Below are 17036 nucleotides of genomic sequence, written 5' to 3'. Positions count from 1 at the left end.
ATAGAGATGACTTTCAGATTATAATTACACTTTAATTTTCTTTCTAAGTTTTCAAAGTACTATTCTTCATTCTGCACAACAAATTATCCTCATTTCATGAATAGAAGAGGAACAGAAATAAGTTAAGAATTTCCCTTCCAAACAAGTCTCAAAATTGTCAAGGACTAGAATTTAGGTGCTCTGGTGACTCACCTTATACTTGTTCTATCATAGGATTCTCCCTCCACTTTGCTCCCTCCTAAATCAGTATGAATAATTAATTTTGTTGCACTCATATAAAAACTACAGATCTAGCAAGGAAGGATGACTGGTTATATACTTTTCCCAATTCAATAAATTCCTACTTGGATTTAGGGGACTACAGAAAAATTGCAAAAGATTCTGAACACGTAGTCTAATAAGGAAATGCTCAAATAGATAAGGACTCCAGAAACCATGTCAACCTTATTGTTCATGCAATTCTAGGTACAGCATCAGTTCACAGACACAATTTTGGCTAAGAGAAATTGAAGCTTTTTTTGTGTTGCTTTTTTCTTAAAACTGGTTTTAAGAAAGAGAGGAAGGGAGAGAGAGCCCGAAACCTGAGCATATGCTCTGTCCTGGAACCGAGTCAGTAAACTTTCCTTGTGTCGAACGATACACCCACCAACTGAGCCGCACTGCCCAGGGCAGAAATTGGTTTCAAAGGAGGAAAGTGGGAGGTGAGGAGATGACAAGGTTGAGTTACAGCTCAGCCTCCTAAATTCTTCCTGCGAATAAATGGATGTAACTAAGACAGACTTCTCTCAGTTGGTTGGCTATTGCTATGTGGACAGGTGGTGTTGATACAGTGGAAGGCGCTATGAGCCTGGATAATGAAATAGGATTTCTTGGCTGAGAAAACGCATCAGAGTAGAAATCCTATAAACTTGGAAGTTGGACCAACTTGGGATTCTATCTTGACTAAGCCATTTACTAGCTGTGATTTTCGACATGTTAGCCATTTTAAAGCCTCAGTTTCCTGATCTAGATAGTGGGATATTTGCTTTGCAGAACATAAGAGGGATGGAGCACATGCTTGGCATGTTACATATGCTCAGTGAACAGCCTTATCCATTTCTAAAGACTAGAGTTAGAAGCAGCTGAAAAATGACCAGCATTCTTATCCTTTCTCAGAATATTACAATGGTTATTACCCCCATGATGGAAATAGCTTCATCTCTTTTGTTGAAGAAATGATGAAAATTAAGGTAGAATTAGAAACTATCCTTCAAAACAAAAAGACTGGACTTGAAATGACCCAAGAATTAAGATAGAGTTACCGAATCAAAAACTTTTTAGGAAAAGGGAAATTGGAATCAAAGAAGCATGACAAGAACGATACAATTTCATAGAATTTATTCTGTAGGAAGCGGCTATAGGGTTAAGCCTCGGATTGACCTGTAGCAGGGCCAAAAACAAGTCCCAGCCTGGAGGGCAGAGCCCTCATAGCATAATTAAGCCTGACCTTATAGTCCTCCCTTGCTCCTTCCTAGATAGCTAATGGGCTGTGGGAGGTGCAGCAAGTGCTGCCAAAACAAAGGTGAAACTCACAAGAACATTATAAACATGCTGACTACCACCCTTGTTTTGCTTTGTGTGCTCTGACTATAAAATAAAGACTCGGCTTGCAGGCCATGGCACTGTCTCTCCATCAGAGAAGCAGTGTCCCACCGAGCCCCAGCTGTATTCTCTCGCCTATCTTCTTTAATCCTTCACCACCCCTCCTCAGGCTCTCCGAATCTGCCCGTGCTGGATGCAGCACATGATTCCTGTTGAGAAGGTAAGTGGAGGCACTTGCTGAAATGGATGGAAAACTGAGGGGTTATCAAACTGAAAACCAAACAGGAGCTGGTGAAGCTGAAGAAGTAAACTCAATTTAAAAGGAAGAAAGGTTTCCTGTTGCTAATATATGTTTAAAAGAAAATGAAGAATGTACTTTATTTGAGCATGGGCCTATCTCCTCAGAGTCCCTATGGAAGTCCACAGGAAGAGAAAAGGAGAAAGTTCCATTCTAAGGACAGTTTTCAGAAAACTCCCATGGAATTTCATAAAGTTAGAGCCAAATGTTTAGGAAACTTTCTGTTAAACTCACAGAACTGAGTAACTACTTTATGAAGCGAACATCCAAGAAGTTTAAAAGGTGATTTAGAGAGGAAGTTTAACATATACATTTGATGGGTGACAAGTCAAAGTGTTCATAGTTTTAAAATCCTGGAGATGTCTAAGGAGCACATGCCTTCAGACTTCTAATTTCTGCAGTACTATCAACATGTTGTGGGCATCAGAATTGTATAGGAGTAATGTATCTGTGGAAGGAAAAATAATGGCCACCTCCAGAAGTCCATGCTCAAATCCCTGGACTCTGAACATGTTACCTGCAGATGTGATGCTATTGAGGATTCTGAGATGAGGAGATCACCCTGGATTACCCAGGTGGGCGCAAGCTAATCACATGAGTACTGAAAACATAGGAACCTTTCCTCGCGGGGGGTCACAAAAGAGAGAGGATAATGCAAGCAGGTTCGGAGTGATGCTATCTCGCTGGCTCTGAGGATGGAGGGAGGGGTCCAGAGCTTCTAAAAGCTAGAAAAGACAAGGAAACAAGACCTTGCTTTTGTCCCAGTTGGATAATAAATGTGTGTTGTTTGAAGGCCACTAAGTTTGTGGTAATTTGTTATAGCAGCAATAAGAAAAAAAAGTTACAGTATCTATCAGGTAAAATACAGGATCTGTCAGGTAAAAATGTAAGACTGTCATGTTCATCTTAAACACTTGCAACAGCCCGAGAAAAGGAAAGCCTGTAAACACACACATTGCGGTAGCCTGTGCTCTTATATCCTGAGCATACATCAATTAAACACAGAACTCTACGCATATGTTCTTCTAAACTCAGTGGGATTCACAGACAACTGGCTGTGGAGGGTGTTCTCCAGAACCCTCTACTCGACAGCCCACAAAAATTATTCCATTAATTAAACCGAAGCCGAGACCCGTGGCAAACTGTCAGAAACAGTCTACAAAATACATGTGGAGACGGAAAGATCATGACTTTCAAAACAGTTGGGCCGTTGTTTTTACATTCAGTATTCAACATTTACATTCAATGAAATATAATCGTAAATCTCTGCAGACACTCCGAAAGTGGAGCCACATCTGGATATTCTTGCCTTCTTTTTTTAAAAAGCTTTCAGTTCTGCTTTTTGTGTGAATTGTTTCTAAAGGTGTCTTCATATGGACTTGAACATCAATCCTGAGCAGTCAACATGAGCAAGTTTCTGGCAGAAATCCTCAACAAAGCCAAGACAAACGAATGCAAATCACTGTCATTGTTCCCAATGTTGGCACTGCTCTTGTTGGAAGCAAAGGCAAATAGAAGACATTTCACTGAGGATCTAATTTCCCTGGTGTGCTAACACTGACTTTTCAAAGCTACTTGGTGGGTAAAAGCTGTATCCTTACCTTTAGGCTAATCAAAATATAAAACTTCAGATTTCATAAAAAAGATTTTTGTTTCACCCAAGGTTCCATTCAAATTTGAAATACGGGGCTCCCTAGGTGTAATTAAAATATTTCAACCTAAGGACAACTTTAGAGTTCTCTATGGACAGAACATCAATCCAAGTGCATTCCACTAAAACAGCGATGTGACTTGTTTGCCTGTTCTGTCCCTGTGCTCTCCAGTGAGGAAAGCTCTACCATTAAGGGACTGCCCTAAACCTTCTGAATTAGCCAGGTAATGCTTCAAGCAAGAGGAAGACGGCACACGCTAGTTCAGGGGCTGCCACCGTAATGTCTGCAGTGCGAAGGCCTGCTTCTGCTCTGTTGACATCTCACACTCACGGTGCTTAGGAAAATATCACATCATTTGGCAAAAACATCCTGTGGCTGAATCAGCAGATTTAATGGAAAGTTCCTATGTGTATGCCATTGGTCTACAGACGGGGTTCTGGAGAGAGGTTGGTTTGACATAAAACAAGGAACAACGGTTTTAAGGTACAACTAAATTTGCCTATCTGTGGGAATACCTTTAAATATCTTTGGTTTAAAAAAAAACTTTTTTTTTTTTCTGATAAAAAGTACTTGAATAAAAACACTGATAAATACCAACATAACTGTATTGCTTTTAATTATGTAAACTTAGCCCTTTGATATATTTTGCTACTAAAGCTAGAATCCCTATCAGCCTCTAAATAAATTTATTTCAAATCTGCTCATCTTTACTTACAGGCTAATCTATATATTTATTTTAATGGTCTTTGGTATGAAAATACTGATGAGCAGTATCTTGTAATATTTGGCATAAAAATGACATGCACATATCAGTACTTACAGCAAATAAGTGTTTGGAAATGAAAATAGTTACCATTTGCATATTAGCCCCTTTGGAGTGAAATACCATGAGGTAACATCACTATGAGAGGTAAGTGAGAACCTTCACATATTAGTTACAATTTCATACTTAAGGCTTCAAAGAAGCTAGCATTGGCCAAGTAAAAAGAAGTCTTTGCAGTACACTATCTTATTCAATGAGACCAAAATATTCCTCTTTGGTGAAAAGATTTTTTTTTTCTCTCCAACAAGTAGTTTCAACAATTTAAAAATACTTTAATACTGTATAGTTGAAGATTTACTTGCTGAAGGAAAAAAAAAATTACACTTGAAATTCTTTGGAACTTTCAACTGGTAAAGAATTTATTTTAAATGCTCTGGTAACAATAAGGTAGTTAAAATTACTAGTCTATTTAACTACAACAATCAATGTAAACCCTATTATTTTGGGTTAGTAACTACTTGTGTAAGCTTCATTAACTATAGATGTTTCTAGTTAATTCAATCTGTGGGGGAAATTATAGTTAAAATTTCACTTCATACTGAAAATTCTTTGGTAACAGGATTACTGTGAAAAAAAAAATTGTATAGGACCAAAACGAAAAGGTGAAAAAGTAAGAAAGGTACTGGTAAATAATTAGCAAATAGTTATAGCCTAAATATCTACACTACCTATGGGCCTATTAATTTAAAAAAAAAAAAAAAAAAAGTACTTTCCTCAACTTCAGCATCTTTCTAGGCTTTTAAAATGATTCAAATTCATACAGCCCTAGACACATCTTCCATAACTATGATGGATGATGTTTTAGCTTTAGGTTTTGTTTGTCTTTTAATGGAAGTTTAAAAAAATAACACGAACTCATTGTACTCTTTAATTTGATGAGACACTGAAAAAAGTAGGCCCCACATCTACTTACAAACCAAAAAGCACCATACCCTGTCAATTTGCCCATGCTTCCATGAGGCAGCTCAAAAGCAACAAAATGTTCCCTGAGTACAGGAAAAAAAAAAAATAACACTAGAATAACTTTAAAAGGAGGTAGTATAAAACAGGAGCTGTACAGGCAGGAGCAGCATCTCCCCTGGCCTCAGAGTGTTCACTAAAGCTCTGCTTTGTGGCGGTGGTTTTGTCCATGAAGCCCATACTTAGAAAGCTAAATGGGGACTTTGAGTTTAGTTCAGAAGTGGCTGCTGGCGATTAATGTTGTTCTGCTTCTGAACACATCCAGTTTGGCACAAAACTAGAGAAAAAATATTAAAAAATGTGTATCATCAGACATTGGGATGGGAGATGCTAGAGGTGGGCTATCATTACCCAGTACTATTATTTTGATTTTTAGAACATTATTTAACACAATTCCGCCCCCCCTTTGTAAACCAGAGGTTTCCAGGGGGAACGCATTAAAATTCCTTCTAAAGTGAGGTTCAAAAGTCAGTTCCAGGTGATTTGAAAAAATACTTTTAAAAGGATATGGGCCCCTCTCTACAAACCACCGTATCCTCTCCCACCGACGGCACCTCGTAGGTAACTATCTCATGCCTGAGAGAGGCCTAGTCTATGTGGCTGAGTAAACAGTTTACTGGTTTCAAACCAGCAAGAGGATTAACACACTCCTGAAGTGAGCATTCCTCATTCACAGCATTGATACTGAAGGAAGATTACATAAAGAGTACCAAATTCTCTTAAGAATTCACGAGAAGACAAGTAAGGCGGTAGAGCTCTGAATGCGCATCCCTAAATAAAACCTGCAGGATAGCAAATCAACATGCTTTGATAAGATACTGTACGTCAAAAAAGTGACTGATGAAATCCAAGGCAGTCTTAAGGCAACTTTCTATACTCTTGTCCTGAACAACTTCATGAATATTAAAAAGCTATAAGGCGAAGACTTTCATAATACATAATGGAAGGCACTGTTACCATGATAACCTTACGTTCGTTTTACCGTCTAACTGTTGCATTTATCTTCATTTTTTAACATTTTATGAAATTTCTTTACCCCTTGAAGCCAAGCTGAGATTTTTAAAAAACAAAATAAAACCCTACTCATTTTATTTAAAAATCTGTTTTCTTCATGCTATGAAAGCTTTGCTATGAAGTCTGGAAATGCTGAGGTTGCTTTGCAAACTAGACAGTTCAGCCTTCGGCCAACTGTCAGGCCAAGGGGGAGGTAGAAAAGGCACAGCTCTAGGCAGCCTGCGGGCTGGGAGACAGCAGATACAGCACTCAGACTCATGTCCGAGACACAAGGGCCCACAAAGGCCCTGGAAGCCATCGTCTTCTCTATATGCTACCAAATCATCCTATTCTCGAGAGAGCACTTTTTTGTCTTGGTCATTCACTAAAATCAATAGTCCCACTTTTTCTCTTCTCAGTGGTTTCACAGTCTTCACAGTGAGAGGTGTTAAATTATAAAGATAATGCATGTATCAGTGTGTTTTTTTTAAAACAGAGCTTCAGATAAACATTCTTACTCCTCTGCCTACATGACTCCTTCGATCATACACATTACATACACATACAGCAATGAAAACAAAACGCTACTAGGAACTATCATTGGGTCTGTAGCGGAGATAAACTAGCACAACAAATGAGGTAACAAGGTTGTCTTCTAAGTCTGCCATCTGGCAGACTGAGGTAGATAGCTAGCAAAGAGGCTTTCAAAAGTCTTCCCTTTGCTCCAGTGATATATTTTTTTTTTATAATCCAGTCAAATACACCTTGACTGTCTTTTCACATTGCTGACAATGAAACATTCAAATACGTGAGTTTAAAAAACAAAGCACATTAAAAAAAACAACAACAACAAAAAAAAAGCTGAAATACCCAATAAGACATCGAGATTTTCACAAAAGGCTTTGGCTCCCTGTTCATTGTCCTTCGAACAGAATTAAAGGTGAGAATACCTGAACTTGGCTGCCTAGATTGGGAAATCATTTTTATCAAAGCTCAGCATGGCAGACGGTGGCTGCAGGACGGAAGAGGCAGTCTGCTCAGCACCTGACGCCACCGCAGGGTCTCGGCACTGCCTCGCGGAGAGATCTCCACCGGCATCGCTGCCAGCGAGGGAGTCCGAGGTCAGGGGTGTGGTACTTATAACCGAAGAAGACGGGTGTATCTCGTCGTCGTTGGACTCGTGAGAGAACCTTCCAGAATCCCCGGTCTCGTGGCTGCCTTCACTATTGGCGGAATGCTCAGTGTCGGCTGCAACACCAAATGGTCTTGGGAAGCTGGTTGTCTGACCTGGGGAGCTGGGGGAGTCTTCATCGCTAATCAACACAGTCGTGCCTGGCTGGTAGAAGCAGACCGATTGGGTAAATCTTCTCGGAGGCTAGGCAAGAATATATAAAACACCGTCAGTGATGATGGAATGCTCCTGGGAAAGACTAAGTCTGTTTTTACCTATTCCATCTAATTCTTTTTTTATTTTTATTTTATTTTATTGATTATGGTATCACATAATTGTCCTCATCCTCCCATTCCCATCCCAAACCCCTCTCCACATGTGCCCCACCACCCTGTTGTCCATGGCCACCGGCTAGGCCCATATGCATGCACACAAGTCCTTTGGTTGATCTCTCCCCCTTACCCTCCCCTCCCCTCCCCTACTATGCTTTTAGGTTTGAAAGTCTGATTACTGCTTCTCTTTCTCTGGGTCTGTTTTTGTTCATCAGTTTATGTTGTTCATTATTTCCTCTAGATGTGAGAGATCATGTGATTTAAGAAATACCGTATTTTCCGGCGGATAAGACGACCCAATTTTACAGTTAAAACATAGGTTTAGGTCTATATTCGCTGTATAAGACTACCCCCCACTTCCAAGGCAACACCAGTTCTTTTTTTAATAGACTGCCTCTCTGACTCTGGCCAATTTTCAGTTGACTTTTTTTTGTTTCAAAAGTAATCTTATACGCCGGAAAATACGGTACCCTTGTTAGAACCAAAACTGAGACAAGCCATAATGGTTATGCTGAGAGGCAAATGAATCTGTCTGTAGTGAGTTCTTTTCTGGGCCAACAGTTCTTTTGAGTCCCAATTTCAATGTCAAACAGTTCCTTATGTGTACATGTCTCCATCTAATTCTGAGATAGCAAACAGTTGGGATACCCCGGGGGAAAGGTTATTCTCAGGAAGGGACTGTCTAGGTCAGCGGTTCCCACTGAAGACTGGGGGCACATCAGAATTACTGGGCTAACTGACGCCAAAGGCGTCCTCAGTGATTTGGATGCAAAGTCCTGCCCCATCCCTTTCTCCATTGCCCTCCACTCCCCACTGGAAACCTCAGTTCTAATTACGATTCCAACTGCCATTTCAGTGATCATTCCCCACGCCTTTCCACGGAGTCGTGCCCCAAATTAATAAAAGCACACACAGAAAGAACACGGGAATGAAAGCATCCGTTTACATTTTCCTCTCTTTTTAACTACCGTTTCATACACCATGGGCTGCCAAAGAGTTTTCTCATGTAGGTGGGTTACCTGCTCAACTTTTATCTTCTTAGAATCTTGGAAAAAACGCCATTTTTTCTTAGAATTGTTTTTAATTATAGGACCATAGCTATTAATTATCAGGTCAGTTCCTCCCTGGATAAATAAAGGGGAAAATGTAAGTATTATATAGTTCAGTTTATCACAAGTTGTAGTGCCCCAAATTTTTAAATGTTAAGAGAAAACAATCACAGATATTACTATTTCTTCTTTTACATAGCAGCATGCAACAATTCAGAGTAGCTGTTAGTGATAAAAAAGATATTACATTTATCCTTAAGGGGGGTGGGGGGAGAGAAGAGAGAGGAGAGAAACAGCGATGTGAAAGAGACACATTAATTGACTGCTTCCTGCTTGGCCAGGGATTGAACCTGCAACCAAGGCACATGCCCTTGACTGGGAATCAAACCCGAAACCATTTGGTCCTTAGGCTGATGCTTTAACCACTGATAAAACTGGCCAGGGACTGTTATATTTTTATTATTCTAAATTTTAGGAAAGGTTTGGGGAAAAATAATTTATAGCTAAACTTGGCAAACTCTTTTTTCTGTAAAGGGCCACATAGTAAATATTTTAGGCTTTGCAGACTACACATATGGCGTCTATTGCATTTTCTCCATCTTTTTTATTCAACCATTTAAAAATGTAAAAAACGAAATAAAAATAAAAATGTAAAAGATATTTTTAGCTCAGGTTATGACCATACAAAAGCATGCCCTAGCCAGATTGGTTCAGTGGACAGAGGGTCGGCCTGCAGAATGTAGGGTCCCGGGTTCCTTTCTGGTCAAGGGCATGCACCTTGGTTGCAGACTGATCTCCAGCATCCCTACCAGGGCCACGTGCAGGAGGCAACCAATCAATGTGTCTCTCTCACATCAATGTTTCTTTCTGTTTCTTCCCCTCTCTTCAAAAATCAGTGGGAAATTGTCCTAGGGTGAGGATTAACAATAAACAAACAAACCAACAAAACAACAGGCCATAGACTGGACTGGGCTTGGCTGTAGTTTACTGACACCTGTGTTTATAGCACATTGGTTATTGAGAACTATTATAATAATCTACACTATATGCTATTTAATTTTGCAATGTGACTAAAAATAATTTCAGTTGCTATTCATAATGCTTATCACTGTACTATTATTACAGTGGAAAGGACATAGAGTAACATCCCCCAGTGACGTTCTACCAACCTACAATGAATTAGTAAAAAATTGTCCACCCAGTAAATACAGGGCAATTCAATTTGTCATAAATATAGATTGATTCTGGTGTCCTTATTGAAGACATTTTAGCTCCACATAATCCCATCTAATTGAATTTATGCTACCTTCTCTTTCTATATCTCTTTCATCTTTAATTCTTTTATATATCCCTATCTTCTTCTCCCCAAATATTTTGGGTAAGGAAGGTGGGTAAAACTGCTTCACGTTTCATTAAGTGGAGTATGGATAGAATACATCTGACATGCAATGCTTTGCTAAGTAAATTTCACACACAGAGGGAAGACGAGTGGAGGGGAGACTGCGCCCGCAGCAAATGGGTTCCCTCGCCTGCAGTACCTTTGCATCGATAAAGCTGTTGGGCATCTTCATTGGCATCAAGGAGTCCTCACTTTCCACAGCCCCTTCCAGGTTCTTTCCCACTTCGTTCCCACCGGCCAGGGAGGCACTGGTTCGAGACAGCGGCTGAGTTCCGTTCTGCGCCGTCTTGGGAGCAGATGACTTCCTGAAATATTGCAAGAAAAGGAAATCTAATTTCATCGGGGATACAGGCAAATGTACCAAACTGGGGCTACAATCACAACTTTGCACACAAATGTTCTGTAATGTTTGCTTCTCAAATATCTTTAGGAACTAAGAGTATTAGATGTTAACTCCAACTCACTGATGAAAATGTTTATGATTTAAGAAAGCTTCTTTATTTCTTTTTGTCCCAATATCTGGCTATGTATACTTTTAACAAACACCTAAAAAAGCCTTAATAGTTACAAACGACTATGTTTTATTATTGGTATTTATAATGTATGCATAGATTAAAATTTTAAATTTACATGTTCTCTTTCAGGTCTACAGACTGTCACACTAACATCACATTTCACTTGCCAATTAATGATGGCAAATTTACAGTAGCACTTCTGCAAGATGTAGGCATCACTAAAAGATGGTGCATAAAGATTTTTATAAAAATATTCTTTTTTTTATAAAAATATTTTATTGATTTTTTACAGAGAGGAAGAGAGAGGGATAGAGAGTTAGAAACATCGATGAGAGAGAATCATTAATCAGCTGCCTCTTGCACCATCCCTACTGGGGATGTGCCCGCAACTAAGGTACATGCCCTTGACCGGAATCGAACACCGGACCTTTCAGTCCACAAGCCGACACTCTATCCACTGAGCCAAACCGGTTTCGGCTATAAAAATATTCTTAAAGTGAGGAACCTGGACCATGAGACTAAGTCAAATCAATATATAAAAACAGCTTAGCACTAACTCTTCATTAATATGTTTTACTAGTCAAGTACCAAACACATATAGAGTCAACTCTGACAACCTAGGCAGACGGAGGGAACGGTAAGGCATATTACCTAAAAATGATATGTATTTGGCTTTCTTTCCTTTTTCCTTTTTTTTTAATTTACAAAAGGACTTTAAGAAAAGCCAAAGTATATAAAAGGTTAGAAACAGACAAGTTCACAGAATGCTGAGAATTTAGCCGAAGTCAAATTACAGATGAGATTGCCTGACAGAGTTCATGGAAAATCAATCCGTACTTATTACGTTTGTTTTAATCCATGTCCAGAGAGACCCACCATCTGTTCTGTGTTGATGTGGGAGGAGCTCTCAGTGACTCAAGCTTTTCAGGCTTTTAAATGTGAAACTATTCCAAGGAATAAGGAATCCTCTCATCAGCAGTTTGTCAGTTTGTGTCACTTTATTTTTATGTTTTCTGGAAAGCAGCCACGCACAAACATGATTCATTGTCATTGTATCTCAAATAGCCCAACAGACCCCAATCTTAAAAAAACGGAATGAGTTTGGTCTTGTCTGCAAATCCAAGCTCATTAGCTTTCAGTCTCTTCAGAACCACTTCTCCTTTGGACATCTTTGATCTGCTGATATATTTAAATCTGCGAGAGCATTTTTGTAGGCTGGGAGGTAAATGAATAGGGCAAGCATGTCCAACTTTCGGCCTGCGGGCCACACACAGCCCACAATGAATATTTTTGCAGCTCAGCCAATAACATGGTATATCAGAAACATTTTAATAAAAATTTCCAACATAATTTTTATAATATCCTGTTACACATAATTATTAATAACAAACTACAAGGTTCACTAGTGACTATAATCGTGTTGCATTCATTTCCCTTACACGTTTTATGTGAAGGCACACCACTTCTCTCCACTAATACTAGCAGCAAGTATTTTAGCAGTCAATGGCCACATCATTAGTCTTGGACTGACTTGTTTGGTGTGCACAACAGGAAATATTTTGCTTTTGGAGAACAAGAATAATACATTTATTTGTGTTATGCTTATTAATTTGTGCAGTTATTCAGTGTCTGGTAAGTTAATGTTCAAGAAAAATATTTTTATGAAAATATTTTGTTGTTTTATGTTAACGATTACTCATTTATTTCAGCCCTTTGTTTTCAGCATGTATAGAGCGAAATAAATCTATGTTTCTATAAATTGGAAGCTTTTGTTTTTTTTGTGGCCCACATAAACTTAAACCTTGTTTATTTGTTCCGTGTTAGCCTTTGAGTTTGACATGCTTGGAATAGAGCAATACTTTCTCTCCAGTCATCTCCCTTAGCCTGTATTTCGATGTCCCAAAGTGTGATGAACAGAACAGGGAAGCTGCCCTGAACTGAACTCAACATTTTTTTAAAAAACTAAAGGATACACTTTGTGTTTCTCAAAATATTAAGGGTATAGCCCTAGCCAGTTTGGCTCTGTGGTTAGAGTGTTGGCCCTCGGACCAAAGGGCCAGGGTTTGATTCACGGTCAAGGGCATGTACCTGGGTAGCAGGCCCAATCCCAGCCCGGATTGGGGCATGTCTCTCACACATCGATGTTTCTTTCTCTCTTACCCTCTCCCTGGTGTGTGTGTGTGTATTAAACACACACACACACACACACACACACACACACACACAAGGATATAAAGAAACTAGATCTTCATTAAGAATATTTTATTGACAGTTTTCAAGTGGCAAGAAAGTAATCTTCCAAAGTGTGTATATCTCCATTGCTCTAAGAACTCCAGTAATAATACCGGTATGTGTATTTTAAAGTGGAAAATCCCAATTACTCTACAAGGCACTTGCTTCTTGTGGTTACTGTAATTTAAATGTGACCTTAACCACCTCACCACCTCTAGCCATGGAAGCTCACCTGGCTTTCCTTCGGAAGCTCACCTGGCTTTCCTTCGGTAGCTCACCTGGCTTTCCTTCGGTAGCTCACCTGGCTTTCCTTCGGTAGCTCACCTGGCTTTCCTTCGGTAGCTCACCTGGCTTTCCTTCGGTAGCTCACCTGGCTTTCCTTCGGTAACTCACCTGGCTCTGCTTCGGTATATCAGGATGAGAACACAGACGAGGATGCAGGTCAGGGCTATGCCGACCCCGACAGCAATGCCAGTCATCGATTTCTGGTCCAGGTGGTAATAGCCTGAATAAACTAGAAGGGGAAACACATTTACTTAGAATCAATTTTTTAAAAAAATCCATGATTCCATTTATCGTAATCCTCAGACAGATATTTGCTTTCCTGTAATTTTCCTCCCTCTCACAGGAAAACCTCTGACACTTCTGTGTCTAAGCAGAAAAGACACATATTGCACTTTTATCGGTGATCTCGGAAAGATTGGCTTATCTCCCCACAGTGAGGATTCTAAATGTGAGTTCCAGATACTGTATTGTTACATCAAACATGAGCATCGGTTTACAATTTATAATGCTGAACGGCACGAGGCCCAGTGGTTCTCTGATGGATGATAGCGCTCCTGTCACGTTATCTAAAAGCAGAGCTGTATTCGATTAGCATTTACGTATTTGCATTTAATCGGCGGTGCTTCTCAAACGCTAAGGTGCATGCGCTTCACGGGGGCACAGGTTAAAAGGCGGATTCTGGCTCACTGGTGCTGGAGTGGGGGCTGCGTGTGTTATAAGCTTCTGGGTGACACTCATGCCGCTGTGCCCTGACACCTCGAGGAGCCAGGCATCTGAGGTGTGACTATGAACTGTCCTCTCCTTCCCCCATAACAGGATAGTTACTGTGACTGCCTGCTTCTGGGCTGAAATCTGACTGCCCTCCCCTTTTTTCCTCTCTCTCTCTCTCTCTCCTTCCCTGGGTGTCTTTCTCATTCTGTTTCTCTTTCTCTTTACATCATAGGAAGCTGCTCCCCAACCCCCACCACAGAGGCCCACTTCCCCAGGGACGAGGAGAAGCTAGATGTCTAAAGATATTTTTCCCATTTTCCTTGAGAGAAATAACTTTCTCTCTTGAAAAGCTGTGTTTCCGTGGTGAAAATTCTTAAGGAAAGTCATGCTCTTCTGAGCTTGAACTCCACGCCACCACTGCTGTTTATTTCCATGCAACCTCCCAGGAAGCTACTCCCGAGGCCGGGACGGCGTGGCTCCTCTGTCCTGGTGGTTGAGCAGCTGGGAAGAGAACTAACGGGGACACAGTGGTCTGAAAACGGCAGCTAATTCTGAGGTAAGTTTGTCTCTTGCTTCCAGGAGTGCAGACAAGAGCCACGCACGCCGCTCCACAGCCTCGGACCCTCACTGGCTACAAGCCGAGAAACCACGTGCAGGCTTCCGGGCGTGGCCATCGCAGGCGTGGAGGTCAAGTGCAGGGAGCTGAGACACAGATGTGCACATTCTTCTCTTTAAGAAAAATCAGCAATTGTGACGGTATACTGACCTTTGGCATCAGCAGAATCTAAACGCTTGGGCCTCTGATTTGACTCAGAAGTTTCCTTTGGAAGCACCGCCAGCTCCACAGAATTCGAAAAGGGTCCTTCCCCCACCTCGTTGGATGCAGATATCTTGACAATGTACACATTTCCTGCCACTAGGTTTTCCAACAAAGCCATGGTTATGGCCCCTATGAAAAAGATATAGCAGTAACAAATTAAGTAAACTTTACATTTATAAAATGTTTTTACCTATACACAATGTTTTACTCTTTCTATAGGTCTGGATACAGATAGCATTAACATTTTATTATAGAATATTTCAAACAGAGGCAGAGAGAATGGTATAAAGCACTGAGATTCAACAATTATAATTAAATTAGGGGCCCGGTGCACAACATTCGTGCACTGGGGAGGGTTTCCTCAGCCCAGCCTGCCCCCTCTCACGTACTGGGAGCCTTCAGGGGATGTCCTACTGATGGCTTAGGCCCACTCCCAGTTAGGAACAAACCTAAGCCACAGTCTGGCCTCCCTTTGATGGAGGCGACTGGGCTGATTAGGGGAAGGCAGGCGCCAGCCCCTTCACCCCAGTGCTGCAGCCACTGTCAGTCAGCACAGCCACCAACGTAGCTTTCATCAACACAGACTCCAGTCCCTTCACCATGAAAAAAATGACAACTTTCTTTAAGGTTTTCAAGATGTGTCTTTTAGCCGAAGCTGGTTTGGCTCAGTGGAAGAGCGTCGGCCTGGGGACTGAAGGGTCCCGGGTTCGATTCCGGTCAAGGGCATGTACATTGGTTGCGGGCACATCCCCAGTGGGGATGTGTAGGAGGCAGCTGGTCGATGTTTCTCTCTCATCGACGTTTCTAACTCTCTATCCCTCTCAATTCCTGTGTAAAATCAATAAAATATATTAAAAAAAAAAAAAAGATGTGTCTTTCATAGAATATGACATTTCTTCCTTTATTTTTATTTTTATCCTCAACTGAGGTTATGTTTCCATGGATTTGTTTTCACTTTCCCTCTGATCCCAGGCTCGGCCCCTGCCCAAGCCTAAAACCTCCACTCGATGGCCAGCTGGGAGTGACCTGGGTGCTGAGGAGGTTCCCAAGACCCAGGTATTCATGCAAATTGACCGCCATCTCTGTTGGGTTAATTTGCATACTCACTCAGATTGGCTGGGGGATTAGCGGAGGTTCGGTCAATTTACATGTTTTTCTATTATTAGGTAAGATTTTAAAAATCCAATGTGAGCCTTTTTTCATCTTTTGAAATATTTAAACTATTTATGATAACTGCTGTGCTCGATGATCTTGACCTTACTCCTCCTATGTTTTTATTTTTTTATTTTTTGAGAGTACCTTTATTAAAGCTGGGGACAGTGAAACAAGGAAGGGTTTACGATAGAAGAAGCAACAGGGGAGGGACTAGGCAGGGCTCTGCTTTGGGTCCCTAGAAACCTATGGGAAGAAGTGAGCCTGTTAGCTCACTGGAAAGACAGAGAGAAGGGAGCCTTGGGGATAAGTTCAGGGGGTTAGCCCAGGACTAGCTGCCACTGTCCATTGCTCCCCTGGTTCTAAGTCTCCTGGGATCTCTTACAGTTTCAGAAAAAGAAAATTTACTCGAAAAGAAGACTGGAGTGGACATGCTCCAAAGAGGGTCACTTGTCCTTACCTCTTAAATTAGAAACAAACACAATTAGTTTTTTGTTTTTTTTTAAATTGTTTGGTTTGTGTTTTATTTTATTTATTTATTTATTTAATTTTAATAGTCACCCAAGGAAATTTTTTCCCCATTGACTTTTTAGAGAGAGTGGAAGAGAGAAGGAAAAACAGAGAGAAATTGATTGGTTGCCTCCTGCAGGTTCCCCAACCAGGGCCTGGGCTGGGAAGGAGCCTGCAACTGAGGTACATGCCCTTGAGTGGAATGGAACCCAGGACCTTTCAGTCTGGAGGCTGATGCTCTATCCACTGAGCTAAACTGGGAAGGGCCAACACAATTAGTTTTAAAAGTGAAAAAATATTTTTCACCATCCTAATCATTAAGAGTTCTTGAATATAAACAGGAAATAAAATGCCAAAATTATGTAAGAACCACGAGTGCTGAAGACTAAGACCTCAAATTAACTATCAAAATTACTACCACCAATCTGCCTAGCATCTACTTCTCTCCAAAACGTAACCTTCATTTGAGTTTCTATATGACATTTGGTATCAGAAGGTATTTTCTCTGTTGGCATGACTGCTAAGAAGGGTTTCTATTTGGGCACTGCTGTTT

The 17036-nt window shown here is 40.6% G+C and overlaps 1 protein-coding gene across 2 annotated transcripts in view; it reads right to left on the bottom strand.

Annotated features, from left to right (window-relative positions):
* Positions 1-5055: 5055 nt before the first annotated feature.
* Positions 5056-17036, bottom strand: part of PRTG (protogenin) — a 122273-nt gene continuing 110292 nt past the window's right edge. Inside the window, exons 16-21 of one of the 2 annotated variants that reach the window (XM_084875868.1) lie at positions 14768-14950; positions 13399-13519; positions 10398-10563; positions 8830-8934; positions 7258-7682; positions 5056-5591 (exon numbers count right to left, since the gene is read on the bottom strand). In XM_084875868.1, coding sequence (XP_084731994.1) covers positions 7272-7682; positions 8830-8934; positions 10398-10563; positions 13399-13519; positions 14768-14950 — 986 coding nt within the window. In that variant the 3' untranslated portion in view covers positions 5056-5591; positions 7258-7271. Of the gene's footprint in view, positions 7683-8829; positions 8935-10397; positions 10564-13398; positions 13520-14767; positions 14951-17036 lie in introns of both variants that reach the window. The other variant, XM_084875867.1, reaches the window with a different exon arrangement.

This window comes from Pipistrellus hanaki, assembly GCF_964339955.1.
Source record: "Pipistrellus hanaki genome assembly, chromosome: 1".
Taxonomy (NCBI): domain Eukaryota; kingdom Metazoa; phylum Chordata; class Mammalia; order Chiroptera; family Vespertilionidae; genus Pipistrellus; species Pipistrellus hanaki.
The sequence above is the reverse complement of the archived record's forward strand: the minus strand, read 5'-3'. Positions and strand labels throughout refer to the sequence as shown.